This window comes from Accipiter gentilis, chromosome 15 (assembly GCF_929443795.1).
Source record: "Accipiter gentilis chromosome 15, bAccGen1.1, whole genome shotgun sequence".
NCBI classification, from domain to species: Eukaryota; Metazoa; Chordata; class Aves; order Accipitriformes; family Accipitridae; genus Astur; species Astur gentilis.
The window spans coordinates 1,785,920-1,801,296 of NC_064894.1; the positions used below are offsets into that span (position 1 = coordinate 1,785,920).

At 38.2% G+C, this 15,377-nt stretch overlaps 1 protein-coding gene across 1 annotated transcript in view; it reads right to left on the bottom strand.

Moving 5' to 3' along the window:
- EYS (eyes shut homolog) overlaps positions 1 to 15,377 on the bottom strand; it is a 940,845-nt gene that overhangs the window by 215,411 nt on the left and 710,057 nt on the right. Inside the window, exon 36 of the mRNA XM_049818234.1 lies at positions 11,260 to 11,372. Coding sequence (XP_049674191.1) covers positions 11,260 to 11,372 — 113 coding nt within the window. The remainder of the gene's footprint in view (positions 1 to 11,259; positions 11,373 to 15,377) is intronic.

The window sequence follows — 15,377 nt, forward strand, 5'->3', positions numbered from 1 at the left end:
TATTTTTTTAAATGCTATACTCGCGTTTCAAGGCTGCAGGGGGCACTGAAGCACTGTCTATCTACAGTACTGCAGAGCAAGAGTCAGACAGGATATGATTAAACAGTCCTGCAGGTTACAGATACAGAAAAAACACATAAACTATTTATAATCAATTTAGGTTTTGAGAAATTAGGTAATTGTAAAATATTTATATGAATTTTGGAGGCAAATTAATGTTTCTTTTACTGGTAAATATATTTGTTTTTCTGCTGCAGTCAAGTAGTTGTAGGGATAAGACTGTTTTCTTAACTTTATAACCAAGGTCCCTTGAAGGATGATATATCTTTCTAGTATTGCATTACTTAATATTACAGCCTTAAACAAACAATCCCCATTCCCTGCAGAAAATAAGATTTTGCTTAGCAGCTCTCCAGAGAAGACCATTTATTGGCTGTTGATAATAACTTGTTTATATATTAATCAGCCAATACAGATACTATCTGATTCACAGACTCATTTCAGTAAGAATGTATTACAGTAAGAAATAAATATATATTTTAAGGAATAATTATATATTTTATCAGTTTATTCAATATTTTCTATTTTAGGACCTAAGAATAATGGGATCTAAGAGGTAGAGATTTCCTGATAATAAGAACATATAACAATTTATCACTCAGCAACATGTGCTATACATGCAACCATGCCTGCATTATCTATTTTACATTCAGTACTAATTATTTATTCTTTAATTCCTTCCTTCCTTTTTTTTTTTTTTTTTAATTGCAGCTTACATCAGAGTTTCATCTCTTCTGTTTATCTCAGATCTTCCTATTTCCCGCCGTTACAACTGTACTAAGCCTAGTAAGTTATGGCTGTCTAGAGGATCCTTTCCAGAAAGACACACAGTCCAATTTTAACACGGCAACACATGAAGAACCCACTACTTCAACTGGCAGTTTGTACCAATTATAATCATCATTCCTGTTACAGCTTTTTGGTTTAGTACCAATCCAGCTGTTCTGGTTACAGCTTCCAGCCGCTGGTTCTGACGTGCTGGTCTCTGCCGAGGTAAAGAACCTCCCCTGCGTCCCGCGTTTCTCCTCTTCAACCATACGGGCTATCTTCATATACGCTCTGATCACCTCCGTCCTACTTTAGGAAAACCCCAAAGAGACTGGACTCCTATAGCTTTCTGCATACCTTTCTCGAAAAAGTATCACCGATTTCTGTGAGGTTTTTTAATTACAACTTTCATCTTTTGTACTTTCTAGGCACTGCTCCCGTGCACACCAGTATGCAGTGAAATACGGTACAACCAGTACCACAATCAACAGCGCACACCGCAATGACATGGTCTTCCTCCTTTCTTGTTCAGACACACAGAAATCACAGCTGCCATTTTGCTCCAGAAGCTTGCATTGAGCTGCCTGTCTACATTAACTAAACCTAACTCTTCAGGACATGGTTCTTCCTTTGGGGTTTGGCCTGTTTAAAGAGAAACTTCAAATCTGAAGTTTTGTACAAAGTTAATTTCAAAAAAACAACTACATATTTCCTTTTTTCAGGCTTTCCTTAAACCTGCAATGTTTAAGCAATTTCAGAAGATTTTTATTTTACTGCAAATAGCTTTTATGAAGTTAATTGGATATGAATGAATCAAATTTTGGTTTATAGGTTCATAATACATATCACTACAATGGACATCTTTTGGATATCAATAATATAAGGGATTTTTTTTAAAAACCCCTGGTTTTAAACCTTGGATTCTCCAATAGTTTTTAGATGTGAAATGGACAGCATTATTAAAAGTGCTCTGCCGAAGAGAAGCTCAAGCCATCTTTTTAATTGTAAAAAATGTTCAAAATCTTTTTCAAAAAGTGGAATATTATTTGTGAAGGATTTTATTTTCTATAAAAACACACAAGGTTTTGTGATGTTGTCGACTGTTTCACTTTTAGCTCTGTTAAGTGAGTTTTTTACAAACCCACAAATACTTTGTAAGTCCTGAAGTCCTGTGGTCTAGTCCCTGACACAGTGAAGGACACAGGACGGATGCCAGCAGAGAGCCACTAGACAGAATAGAACTGAACTTCCAAACTTTTCTCTCGACATTCTGGCTGTTAGCAGTTGAAGGCAACTCTTACGATTTCTTACTACTTTTGTATGGAATTCAGAAGTGAATCTCAAAGATGACAAAAGTCAAAGAGAAAGAATTATACTGATTCAAGCTTCCAGTAGGCAAATTATTCCTTACAGCATGCTGACTCTCATTCTTACTTATTCTACCTAATATGCCTCTCTTCACAATACGGTCTGGTATAATAACAAGAGCAACTACATCTCCATTACAAGGCACTCTCTGCACATAACTTGGAAGTCATGGAAACCTGCCGCATAGTTTAATTATTTGTGAGTTTATAACAAAACACTTTTTTCTCTATTTCTGGATATCTGTAATTGGAATGACATCAAATGCTAGCACTAAAGCTAAGTGTGACTGTAGTCCAATAAGGAAAGCATGCAAGATAGTTTCTTTTACTATTCATTTGGTTTTTAGACAATTCCTCCTGTTATATATTTGGCTTTTCTGAACCACTGTTCATCATAAATTTAAGACTAGATATATAGGGAAATATTTTTAAAGCAGAATTCTGTCAAACCATCCATGCACCCATCTGCAAGTTTTAGATGGGTAGAACAAAATTGAGATTATTTTTTCTATTCTAAGACAGTAGAAGATGAGGGTTTTATTATTCTCAGATCTGTCTGGCTAGAAGCCCAAGTGATTATTTCAGGAAGCTACTGAACCATACCACTTGATGTCTTGTGTCACTAAGATAATTTTTCTTAAGCATTAAGGTAAAGTTTCCAGAAAGTATTGCCATGGCTATGACACATGGTATTATTAATGCTGTGAAAAACAGATGTATTGAAGTTTTAAGAACTTTGAAAAATGGCTTTAAATTTAGTTTTTATTTTGTGAATCTGCTGCGGTTTTATAGGAAATTTGGGATGTTCTCAACCCAATCCCTTTTTTTAATTCTAGCAAACCCCTTCTATTTTCATGTTTATAATAGTATTTTGTTTTTAGGGGAAGCTGTGCTGAAATCTGAAATGAGAAAGTTACATTCACTCATGAGAAAACGAGTCTTTCTCATAAATCTTAGAAGTGTATTTTCTTGATACAAGTTTTTTTCATGGTTTTACATTTCAAAAGCTAATCATGTTCAAACACAGTTCTTGTCTGGATGACAGAATTTCTAGGGAAGTATAAATCCTCGAAGCAATTTGGCAGAAGGTAAATGAACACTGTTGTTAACCTAGAGCAACCCAAAATGTTGTGGCAATCTGTAGAGTTCCTGGAGCTACGATCTTTGATGGAAAGCAAAAAAGGGGTTTGGACTGTAATGCCTCCCAGAATTTCTGAACTACCCCATGTTGGTCCACCGAGCTCTGTCACTTCCTTAACTCTCTCATCTCCTGTGTAAGAACTGGTGATGATCTACTGACCTGATAGGCAATCCCTCTTCTTTCCACTTTTTCAGAACGTGCTGTGGATGGATAGAGTGACTTTATACACTAATCACAGTTGTTTGTGGGGCTCTGAATCTAGCACTCAACGTAAAGAGGGCAAAGTAGATATAGATTTTTTTGTTGTAACAGAAGTCTTAAACACATATTTCTCCTTCCTAAAGTATTTATCTAACAAGTTGAGTTCTACACTGTGAGTTTTCTGATTAAAGCTTAGCACTGTATTTTACTGATGTATAAGGGGATCGATTTATATGCAATGGTTAAGTATTTGGGCTGAAAGAAGCTTTATAAATTCCTTTAATAAATTTGGCAATCATAGAGAGTACAAATCACCAGTAACTGGAGATATTCAATATTATGTAATTGCACTAAAATAGGTACAAAAGTGTGACATGAATGCAAAATAGCATTTCCACAGCACTGGAACCTTTTCTTTAGCACACAAAACAAATATGTTATAAAATAATAACGTATACATGAACAGTAGTAGAAAGACAATTTCATTAAAAACCCTATGAGTCTTATTCATATCAAAACTTCCTTTCTGTGCAACTGTGTCAGAGTGTTTTCCAAAATATTTAACTGAGGTATTTATTTGCAGTAGCACACTGCCTCAGACTTAGGCATTGGCACGCAAACATTGCCATATATACTTGCAAATGCCTCCTTGATAAAACCAGAAGAAAAAAATGCATGGTATCCTTTAAGTCTTGTCTTATTAGCTTCCATGCAGGTACCTGGTAATTCCAGGAGAAATCAAGATCTTATTACAATTGTTCATTACAGACATACGAACAAACAGTGACTGCCGCTGAATTCTGTTGACAGGATTAAGAAACAACCCTCTGTTAGTATAACACACATGCCTAAAGTTACAGAAGGGTAAGCAAGGTCAAGATAAACATCACCAAAAATTATTATTAATCTTTTAAAAATAAAGAGTTGCCCCCAAAAAGGTTGGTGTTAGTTTTGCGGTATGCTGATGAGTGGCAACCCTTTCCAGAAACAGGGAGAGAAATGTGGTATTTACAAACACATTATCTCACCTGCATGGATTTGTCTAATATCCATCACAAAGAATTTCCACAGAATACTTCAAAAGATTAAGCTAAAGGCTTACACAACAATTTACAGTAATTTTCAGGATTTATAACAGTAGGGAAGATTAGATCTTTTTTGATCTGTCACTTTTTTCTTTTTTCTTCTTTTGCAATACTGAAGTCTGCATCATTGAAAAGTCATCATCTGAACAGGAATGCCAAAGGAGGAAGAAAAGGTAACAGAAAAATACCCAGAATTCATGTACACACAGAGAGCAGGAAGAAAATTGCACAGGACAGCAAAACTCACAAAGGAAAAGAAAACATTGCAAACAAATGTTGTAAAAGATGAGGGAAATCAGGAAGGGCAAATCAAGCAAAGGGGATGAAAATACATAAAAGCAACTCAGGCACTGGAAAAGGAGGAAGGAGCAATTAGAAACACACAGAAAAGGTTGTCAGCCAGCAAAAGCAATAGATGAGAGAGAAAAAGGTAACAAAAGAAATGCATAAAGAAGAACAAATGCTTGTTATCACTCTCTACGTTAAAATTGCAAAGAATTGTTATTAACATAATGTCGAGCATCATATATGTGGTGAGTACAAATGACTGATGTTTCTGAAGCTCTATCTTCAGTTCTGTATTTCAGAAACACTTAGTCCAATCTCTATGTTAACCACAGAAAATCTGTTAAAGAAATAAAGCTAAGTAGTGTCAGTATTGTTCATTTAATCATTTTCTTCTACAGTGTTGAGAGGCACTATATATTCTTTTTTTTTCTTTTTCTCTTTCAGAATTAAGCGCATAACTCCAAAGTGTTAATGAAAAAATACAAATATAACTACCTATGCTGAGATGAAAGAATATAACTTAAAGTCTGAATGATCTCTCTTTCACATCTAACAGAAGCCCAATGATTCTCACAGGATCTTGCATTCATTCATGAACTAAGATGTAAGTCGACAGAAGAACTTAAGTCTGGAACTCTGTGATTTCCCCTTCAGGTTTGAGCCAGCTTGTACATTTGATTGAATATAACATTGTCAGCTGAGGTGGATTCATATGAAGAAACTCTTTAACCTTACTTGAGCCTTGTATGGCCTCTTACGATGAACTCTAACACACAGCATGCACCACCATAAGCGCTTTTCCTTTCCCAGGTGTGGAACGGTAACTGTTTGATTTTCACAACCAGCTGAAAAATAACTTCCAGCGGACCCAACTTTCCCTTTTTCAAAGTATACAGTTCATTCCAAAGACAGAAATCAAACATCTCAGAGGCTTGGTGTCAGATGCTCTGAGATGTGATATTTTATAATATTCTGAAAAAGCTGGAGGTTCCATAGAGGAAGAGACATGCTGAGAAATTGCACAGGAAGCTGAACTTCACAAAAGTGTTAGGGGTCTGTTGGGATGTTTGTAAAAATGCTGCAGAAAACTACAGAATGGAAAGGGGAGTACTCACACATAAGGAAGGGGATTTTAGAGCTTGTTGCAAAGTGGGTAAGTGAGGGGAAAGTGGAATTGAGGGCTTACTGAAAACATGTAGAGATCTCCAAAATGTATTGCATAGCTCCTGAGAAAATTGCCGTGCATTAGGAAACCCATCAGTCCTCTTGATGGAATGGAACTTGGGTAATGCACATTCAAGAGCCTCTTTCCTAAATGCAAATAGCAATCAGAGGCTTTGCTGAGATGAAGCTCAGTTTCAGCCTGGAAAAACCATCTTAAGATAAATTAACAGCAAAATAAAATCTTTTAAAATCAACCAAAAACCTGTCCAATGGGCAGTAATGAAGAGCTCAGCTTATTAGCTCCTGTCTGTGAGTGCAAATCTGCCTTGTACATTTGCATTCATCAGTAAGACTCCTCTTAGGAAAACAGCAAAAAGTATTTTTCTGTTTCCTAGTTAGGAATTTTTTTAAAAAAGAACAAATCATGGTTTGGATAGATATATGTATATGCATGTATATGTATATATTTTATATATGTGTGTGTGTGTGTTTGGAAGCTTTGAATTTACTACATGCAGTACACTCTTACAGGAATACACAGCAGTCCTACCTCCCAGACACTAACCCAGAGGTGAGCTGCAGTAAACACCAGCTTTTAATACTGGGACTCAACGCTTCATTTATACCTGTCATCTGAACTCTACCTGAAAGCGATAGTCATTTATCCTGCAAATCTATTCCAGTAACATTTTCTGAAACACTTAGAGGAGCTTTACATTGCATTAACACATTGCAAGTATCTTTCTTGCTTCAGAAGAAGGAAAGAGTAAAAAAGATTTCATTTCTTAACAGTTCTCATCAGAGATCCGTTATTTCCAACTGCCTCTTCTACTACTGTTGGCCATTACAGAATATCTTTTAAAATTGCCTATATATTCATAGCTCTGAGACAGGAATAGTTTAAACAGAATCTTAAAATAAACTTTGACAAGATTTACATAAGTATATAGTCTAGTATAATTCTAGAAAACTACTTACTGGAGGCTGACCTTTACTAATTGATACAGTTCTATTATAACCTTTCCTGAAAGCAAAAGCCACATAGCTCAGAGGACTTTTATGGCTGGAAATCTGCTCTCAGAGAGTCAAGCCTGAATTCATTCTCCTGACCATACCATTATTCTGCTGTTTCCTATTCCACCTTGGTTACATCTTACGGAGAAAGCTCTCATGAGCCCTCAGAGCAATACATCCCTCCGAGCTGTTCTCGCCTCCCGTGGTGTCATCTGTTACAGCATATCTATGAACTCTAGGCTTAAATAGCGATGCACGTGATTAGCAGAAGGATCAGGGCCATGACCTTACAGATTAACTGAGTTAAAGCCTCATGCTTGAAACCTCAGCGCTTCTGAGCATGCACAGAAATCCTGCATCTTTCAGAATGATCAGGATTATTGCAAGTTTTAAGGTCTTAGATCTTATCCAATTGGCCAGTGCTGCCTTTATCAATTATCCACTTGAATTTAAGCAGAATTTAGCACCTGATTCCAAAACGACATGAAAGGAATTTCCATGTTGTCCCCATCTCCCATTTAGTTCTACCAAGTTAAAATAATTCTCCTCCTTTGCAGTGTATGATATTTGCATCACAAAATATGAATGCTAAAGGAACAAACAGCATTCTTGCCCTATATATTTAGGGCATTTTAGAGAGCAGATAGTCAGATACATATGCCAGTGAAATTAATGCTACGGCTTCATTTTTTACATTTCTTAACTCTCAAAAATTTTTAAACAGTAACCTAAATTGCATTAATCTCTGAGATAAGCAACATGGAGTATATAATATCCTATGAAAGGTACTGACTTGTCCTGAAGTAGTGATGCCAATAGTTTTGAAAAGGTTAATGAACTGTATCTAAAATTTGTTTTTGAAAGCCCTCTATATTCCTTGCACATATTAGCTCATCCTTTTGGTATTTTAAAATTCAAATAGATCCAGTTAAAAAAATGGCAGAACACATTTGAGTAAATTTCAAACCTATTAAAAATTCATAAGCTTAAAATTTACTCGCAAGCCCATACACTTTAAGAAGTTTCTGCAAGTCTCCCTTTGGCTGACCTTCTACGCCACAATAATGAAGTAATCCATGCTGCTGGGGAGCCAAGAAGTAAAAACCCCTGCAGGGCAAATGAATGCCACTAGAGTATGGCTAAATATGCAAAAGCAGGGGCATTCAGAAGGATTAGAAGTCTACAGACAGCTGACGATAGGTAGAAGGTCAATTAAACAAAAATTACAACAGCAAGAACAAAATACTTAGTGCCACTGAATGATAACTACAGGGATGTCCTCACAGGAGAAACTGGATTGCTTTTTCTGCCACATTATGGAGTACTCTATTACTGCCAGGCAGAGCCAACTGCAGCAATATTGCATCAACAGAACCATATGAATTCTGCAAATACAACATAAATACACCAGGCCTTCTAGTAGTCACCAGCTACTCCTATTTGCAAAATATATAATCCATTACTGCCCTATTTAAGCAACTTTCTTTGATCACTTTCTCCTTCCTTCTCAAAACAGATCTCTCTTCCCAAGAAGCCTGTCTTGCAAAAAGAGAGTGGCAGCTGGGCTTCCCAGATGTCTTCTGGGAAGCAGAATTTATATGTAAGGACTGGTGACGGTCAGGAAGCATGTGGGTAACACCTAAAGTGAAAAGCAAAGGACGATGTAAGCTGCCATGTGTGGGCAGATATGAAATTTATGTGTCACAGGGAACGAGTAAGGAGAACGCTGCCGTCCACTCCTATGGGACAACCACACCACCAAGGGAAATTCAAACTGATTTCAATCCTGTTTCCCAGCTTTTCACAGACGGGAATAGCTGTGATTTGGACCAGGATGGAGCCAGCTCCGTGTGGACTGCACGGGGCTGGACACTGTCAGGCTCATCTAGAGCGTTCGGGAACAAGCAGGGAGGTGTAAAAGGAAGATGCTGTCCAGGACAGAGGATTGAGGAGGCCCAGCAGCCTTCCAGCAGCCTTTTGTGTACAAAACTATTTATTTCCACAGTTCCTCTGTACAAACTATCATGCCATTCTACTCACCTGATCAGTTCCATATACAGAGTATTTGCAAGAAACAGCCCTAGACTGTCATCACTGAGTTCTGATTCAAATAAAGCGATCTTTAATAGCTATATCATAACTTATCAGCCATATTTCTACACTAATTGACTAACTATGAAGGGAAGTATCAGAATCAATAGAAAATGCAATGAATCTTGGCATATAATTTTATAGATTATAATATAACAGATAATGTAGCATTCTAAATTAAACAAATTTAAAAAGGAACAAAACCAAATTTGCTCATACACCTTCTCCTTCCTGTCTACTTCCCTCTATATGTTATATACACAGACTGGACAAAGCAGATCTCATTGGTTTTTTGGTTCTTGAAGGCTATAGGTTCTTAAATGAATGGTTATATAAACTACACAATAGGAAAAGCTGAAAAAAGAATGGCATCAAAAAGCCCAAGGATGCAGACACCTACCTCAGAGAAAGTATTATTTTCGAGAATGAAAGAAAGAATAAAATATGGTAACAGTCCTGATTTTTAAGTTATCCCTCTTTTATCTAGTAGTTTAAAAACCAGAGCTACATCTTGCCTAGGATTTGGGACACCGAAGCTCTAATGCCTGTGCAAAATGGGGAATAATTTCCTAATCTAGTAACCAGAGGAGACACCTGAGATGGTTTATGATTTTTTCCCAATAATTATTTAATTTCTAATACATAAATAGTCCTTGAAGTTGAGATTCCTCCCCCCCAAGTTAATGCCTGAATTAAAGGCATGAAGTAGCTTCCTCACTTGCTTTCACAGCCCCATGAGTTTCTGTTCTGCACAGAGGTGCAGTTCCATGGACAGGAGTATGTGCCCCCATTTTGGAGGAGATCACAGTTCTGGCGAGGAGAAAACTCTATGCAGAAAGGCAAGAGTGGAGCCATCGCTTCTTTTGTAGCTGGGGTTTGTCACAACAGAGGCCAGAGTTCTGTATTTTGTGCAGGATTTACACCCACAACTGTTTGTTACATACACCTAGAGAACATCTTCCAAACAGGATGCCTTGGAGAACTCAACGGGTGCAAAGATTTATTTCTTTGTCAAGTTCGGACAAGGCAATGACACTGAGCTGCTGTTCTAAATAAAAAAGGTGGCAGGTCAGTGCAGGTGGAACAAGCTGAACTCTGTGGTCAGAGCCAGTTTTACTGGCAAGAGCGTAGACACCTAGGACTTGAGGCAGGTGGGTGGTTCGATAACGGGTCTGATGTTTACACTCCTGTCATAACTTTCAGCATGATGCGTGTAAGTTCATTAAGGGGCTCGTGGTAGAAGTGAGTGCAGAGTCCAGATCTCACGGATCTTTAATGATCTAGGCAGTTACAACTAGCTTTCTAATGCACTGTTTAAGCAAGCACATGAACATTAATGAAACCGTTCTGTAAATTTTAGGGAAAAAAATCAAAGCCATATATAAAAAGGCTTATACAAAATTCTCCAGGGATATAGGACATATGTCCTATGACTAAAATCACACTTTTCTGAAAGACTTCATGATCTACAAATGCGATTCCTCTCTACTTTCTTGTTTTCCACTTTTCCACGTTCAAACTTTTTATATGCCAGAATAGAATCCTAAACTACACCATTGCCTCTGTATAGCTTTTTATTTCAAACAATGCACAACCAACAGCAATGTGAATATGCAAAAATGAAAGCAAGTGGGGTTTTTCATGTATTCAGAAACAATGCTTTCCAGCATTTTTCACAATCTCATATATAGTAAATGTAGCAGCAAGTCATCAGTATTAGTTAAAAGATTAATGGAAATCCGCAAACCATGAGTAGAAACACAACCAGCACATCACTCCACTTCCCACTCCTGTATTTTGTTGCAGAGTACATTGCTTAGTACACTATGCTTCAGCATTCAGTGGGTGAAAAGTCACTCTAAATAAGCCTTCAAGCTTAATTTAACTACCCTGCAAAAAGCATCTTCCATAAAGAAAGTGCTTCAGAAGCATAAAAGAAAGCACAATATCTCTCTATGTAATATTTTTTTTCCTGCAACCACTGTTGAAATTATCTAAAATGGCCACCCTATTTAAGGAAGAAAGCAAAATCAACACAAACAGTTTATTCTGATTTGAAAAGGCACAGAGGGTAGTTTACCTGCAATTGTCGACATTATTTCTTCCCATAGTGTTAGAGAAGTTGAAAGGTCCCACATTATTGATTTCTACGACTTGTATACAGCCAGTGAAATTGTAGACAGGTCCAGGTATCTACAAAGGAGAAAATGCACACAGTTCTTCTGCTTGTTGTCATTGTGATCTGTTTTTAAAATAATGAAGTTTCTGCAAAAGAGTTGTAACATAATTTAAACCTGCTACTGAAGAATCCTCCTGGTCTCCATTTTTTCTCTAAAGAATTGCTATTAAAAAAAAATTGAATCTGAAAAGAAATTAGAGCAAGACAGGCAGTACTGATTTAAAAATGAACTCATAGAGTTCATGGATACGCAGGCAGCACCACAGGTATAGTGAGACACCAGCGAAAAGTGCACTTCTCTAACAAGGTATTTATTTCTTACAAATGAACACAGGTCATGGGGAGTGGTCTACTTTTGAGTTTACTACTTCCGTGCTCGAAAGTTTATCTAGTACCATTAATCATGCTTCAAAGATGCCTAAGGACCTACTGAAAATGGGAGTCACTGTAAGGGCACTGAAAAAACACAGAACAATAAATTGTTGTGCATATCTCGCCATCTAAACAAATAACACTGACACAATATGTTGACAGGCATTATAATATATAAACAAACCACCCAAAATGTTGCAACCGAGACTTTATGGACTGGACCACTGGACTGGGACAAGTTCCTGGTCACACCACATCACGTGTACCTGTCCTTGGAGACACATAAGAGGTAAGACTCCATTGTTTATATAATAAATTTCATGCCAAAATAAGAAAAAAGTACTGCTGGGACTGTCCATGAAGATGAAAGTCATTGACACATTCAGACGGGCCCTTGGGAGACTACTCGGGAAGAAAAGAAGCGGAAGAGGGCATGGCCTGAGGCGCGTAAATGAACGCTGGTCAAAAGCCCATCGGAGGAGAAGCAGGTCTTGGCTTGGTCCTTACCACTGCGCAGGACCTGTTCCTAACACTGACCACGAAGTCAGGTTTAGATACCTGCAGGTTTAGATACCTGCAGAAACAAAAAAAGAAAGTCATTGCGGTCATCATTTCATACAGGAGCACTACGTAAAAATGAAGGAACTTTTTAAAAGGAAATTCAAAGGGAAATTCCCAAAGAGTAAAGCACATGCAGAAGAATACTTAAAACAGGCTATCGGGAGTTCCGCGGAAAATGTAAATAAACTACTAGAAGAAGAAAGACTTTAGATCCCCCCAACACCCAGAATGTTTAAATAGTAGGGTAAAAAATGTTTATAATGGCTAAAAAGACATCCTTTAAAAGTTGAGGTCACGTCCAAATGAAGGAAAATAGGAAGTCATATAAATGTTGGCAGTAAAATCCCAATAAAGCAGGCCACGGAAAGAAAAATTAAAAGATCTTGAGGAATAATTTGCAATAAGCATAATGGCGAGCATTAAATGTTTTTTAAAACCCAACAGGAGCAGTAAGCCTGCCGGAAAGGCTGTAGGGCCAATAGACCATCAAAGTATAAAAAGAGTGTTCAAAGAGATAAGGCTCTAGCAGGAAATGTAAATGAACTCACCAAATCAAAATTTAATGTAGAGGAGCTCTGGGAGGTTCCCATGCCAGAACCCCTTTTTAGTAGGGAGACATCACAGATCTGTCTCAAATTGAATTATTACTGAAAAAGGTTTTAAAATAAATTAACAAAGTGAACAGTAGTTAAAAAGAGAAAGACCAAATAGTGTTTGCCTGGAATCCTAAAGGAAATTACTGTGGTCAGCACTTAAAATGGCATCCAAACTATGGGAATGGTAGATGTGGATTGGGGGTGTGTGGGAGTGGGTGTGTGTGTTTGTTTGTTTTGGGGTTTTGGGTTTTTTTTTTTTTTCTTTTTTATGTTTTGGGAAAGGGGGACAAGACTAGGGAATGCAAGCGTGTATCTCAAACTCTGGATCACTAAGTCCCAATTCCATTCCAGATAACCATTAATAACTACATTAAAGAGCAGAATTAACAGATACATAGATGAACATAATGTACCGGGGAATAGTTGAGATGATTTCTGAAAAGGGAAATTGTAACTCACAGGAGGAACACTGAATATGTGAAAAAGGATGCCTTGGCACATAGCCTTTGATTTCCAAAAGGCTTTTAACAGGTTTCTATGCTAAAAGATTCTGAAGTAACTCAGTCACCCTGGGATAACAAGGAAGGCTTTCAATAAATGAAGAGAATGGTTAAAAAGGAAGCAGAAAAGTTGGAAATAAACAGTGAGCTTTCTCAATATGGGGAGCCCCTAGAAAGTCCCTCAGCAATCTGTATGAGGGTCTGTGCTCTTCAGCATCTTCACAAGTGGGTCAACGTTTCCTGCGTTACTCAAGATAGCAAAACCAAAATCCTGAGAAGAGGATTTCACAATATGCAAAAACTATCAGGTATGTCAGGATGATGATACATATGAGCATTTCTGAACAGAGAGTGACGATATAAACTAGGAATCTTTACTCAGGAAAACCCACCATTAAGGAGAGTTAGAACAGAGTATTGTGCAGATGAATAAAGAGTTTTCACAGTTTCTCACATACAGAATCGGAAGGACATGAGATTGCATAAATCAGTGTGAAGATGAAAACAAGGTAAAGGGTGTACTTTTCATACAACTCAAAATTAAGCTGTGGAACCCTGCCATAGGATGTTGTGGACGGTATAAGTCTAAGTGGGGTCAAAAATTGGTCAAATTAATGGGAAGAAATTTTTCCACAATAGTCTTCCTTATCTCTTTTCTTATCATTAAATGTCATAAAAAGGACGGCCTCTAGCCTGTATATTGGCCTTCTTCCTTACCAGCCAGCAAACCACATTTCATATTGTGATGGCTTCTTGATCAGTCCAGACCCTTGAGGTAAAAACCACCTGCCCTTTTCCTTAAAGGAAAACAAGATTTTGAAAGACTGAAAGATTTTAAAACCATGTTTTGCTAGAACACAAAATATTGAATTAGAGCATGGCAACCACTTAATAGATTTCCGATGTGCTGGGTGAGGTAGATAAATCTCCCACCTCCCTCCTCTGTCTGCGCAGGGAGGGCTCTTTCCTCTCATCTTGCTTTTTAAAAAGTTCGGTGACTCTGGGGTCAAAAACATTTGGTGTTCTGGGTCCCAAGGAAAAAAATCCTTATTGCCATAGCTTCTACATGATGGCTGAGAGTCACCTCCACTCTTCCAGCAACCACCCTCTTCCTCTGGGGACCGCCCCGGTCCGCTTCTTCCCTCCCCAGGCTTTCTGCCCAGCGCTGCTCCCAGCTCCCTCGGAAAGGGAGAGATCTCGGAAAAGGGAGAGATCTCTCCCTCCCCACCGGGAGACAGGCCGCGCAGCAAATTGCTTTCCTCTGCATCGCTCGGCCGCTCTGAGACATCACACGCCGTGCCGTGGACAGTAAGGAACATGAACCGTCCTTCCAGCCCACGGCGGCGCTCAGAGATGTTCACTGACAGTTCACCGTTCACTTCTTCAGCAGGAAAGGCTTAAGGGCAGGTGAGACTTTAAAACAGACACATTCGAGCCGTGCGAAAGCTATCCAAGTGTTCGAGGAGGCATCTGACGTGAGCGGGACGGGGAAGGTCGGCTCTCTGTGCAGCAGAGACGTTTTGGAGCGTTGCACTGAGGCTCCCTGGAGATTGGAGACAAGACCCTGAATCGAGGGCTGGACGCGAACACTGCCCTTCCCAAAGTTACGCCTCAGATATCGAAAGAACAGGATCATTTGATATACCGCAAGGGCCGACGCAGACTATTGACACGGATCCCGGACAACAGAAGACTGTCTCTCTTCTGTATCGTTCCTTTACCAGTCACTTTGGCAAGGAAAGAAGTGTGACAGACTGTCACGTGTTATACTCGGCAGTCTGCTTTTGCTGCTGCCATCATGACAAATTCTACTGGCTAATCTATGAGTATGTATCATCCTATTAAGTATCACATTTTACTCCTTATAAGAGATGCTTGTTATTCTTTTTCTTCTGCATTTTATAAATAGTAAATAAAATAATTTTCAAATTAACAGGATGCAGGATCTCTTGCAAAATCAGTGTGAACATGGACAGAAACAGCTACACAC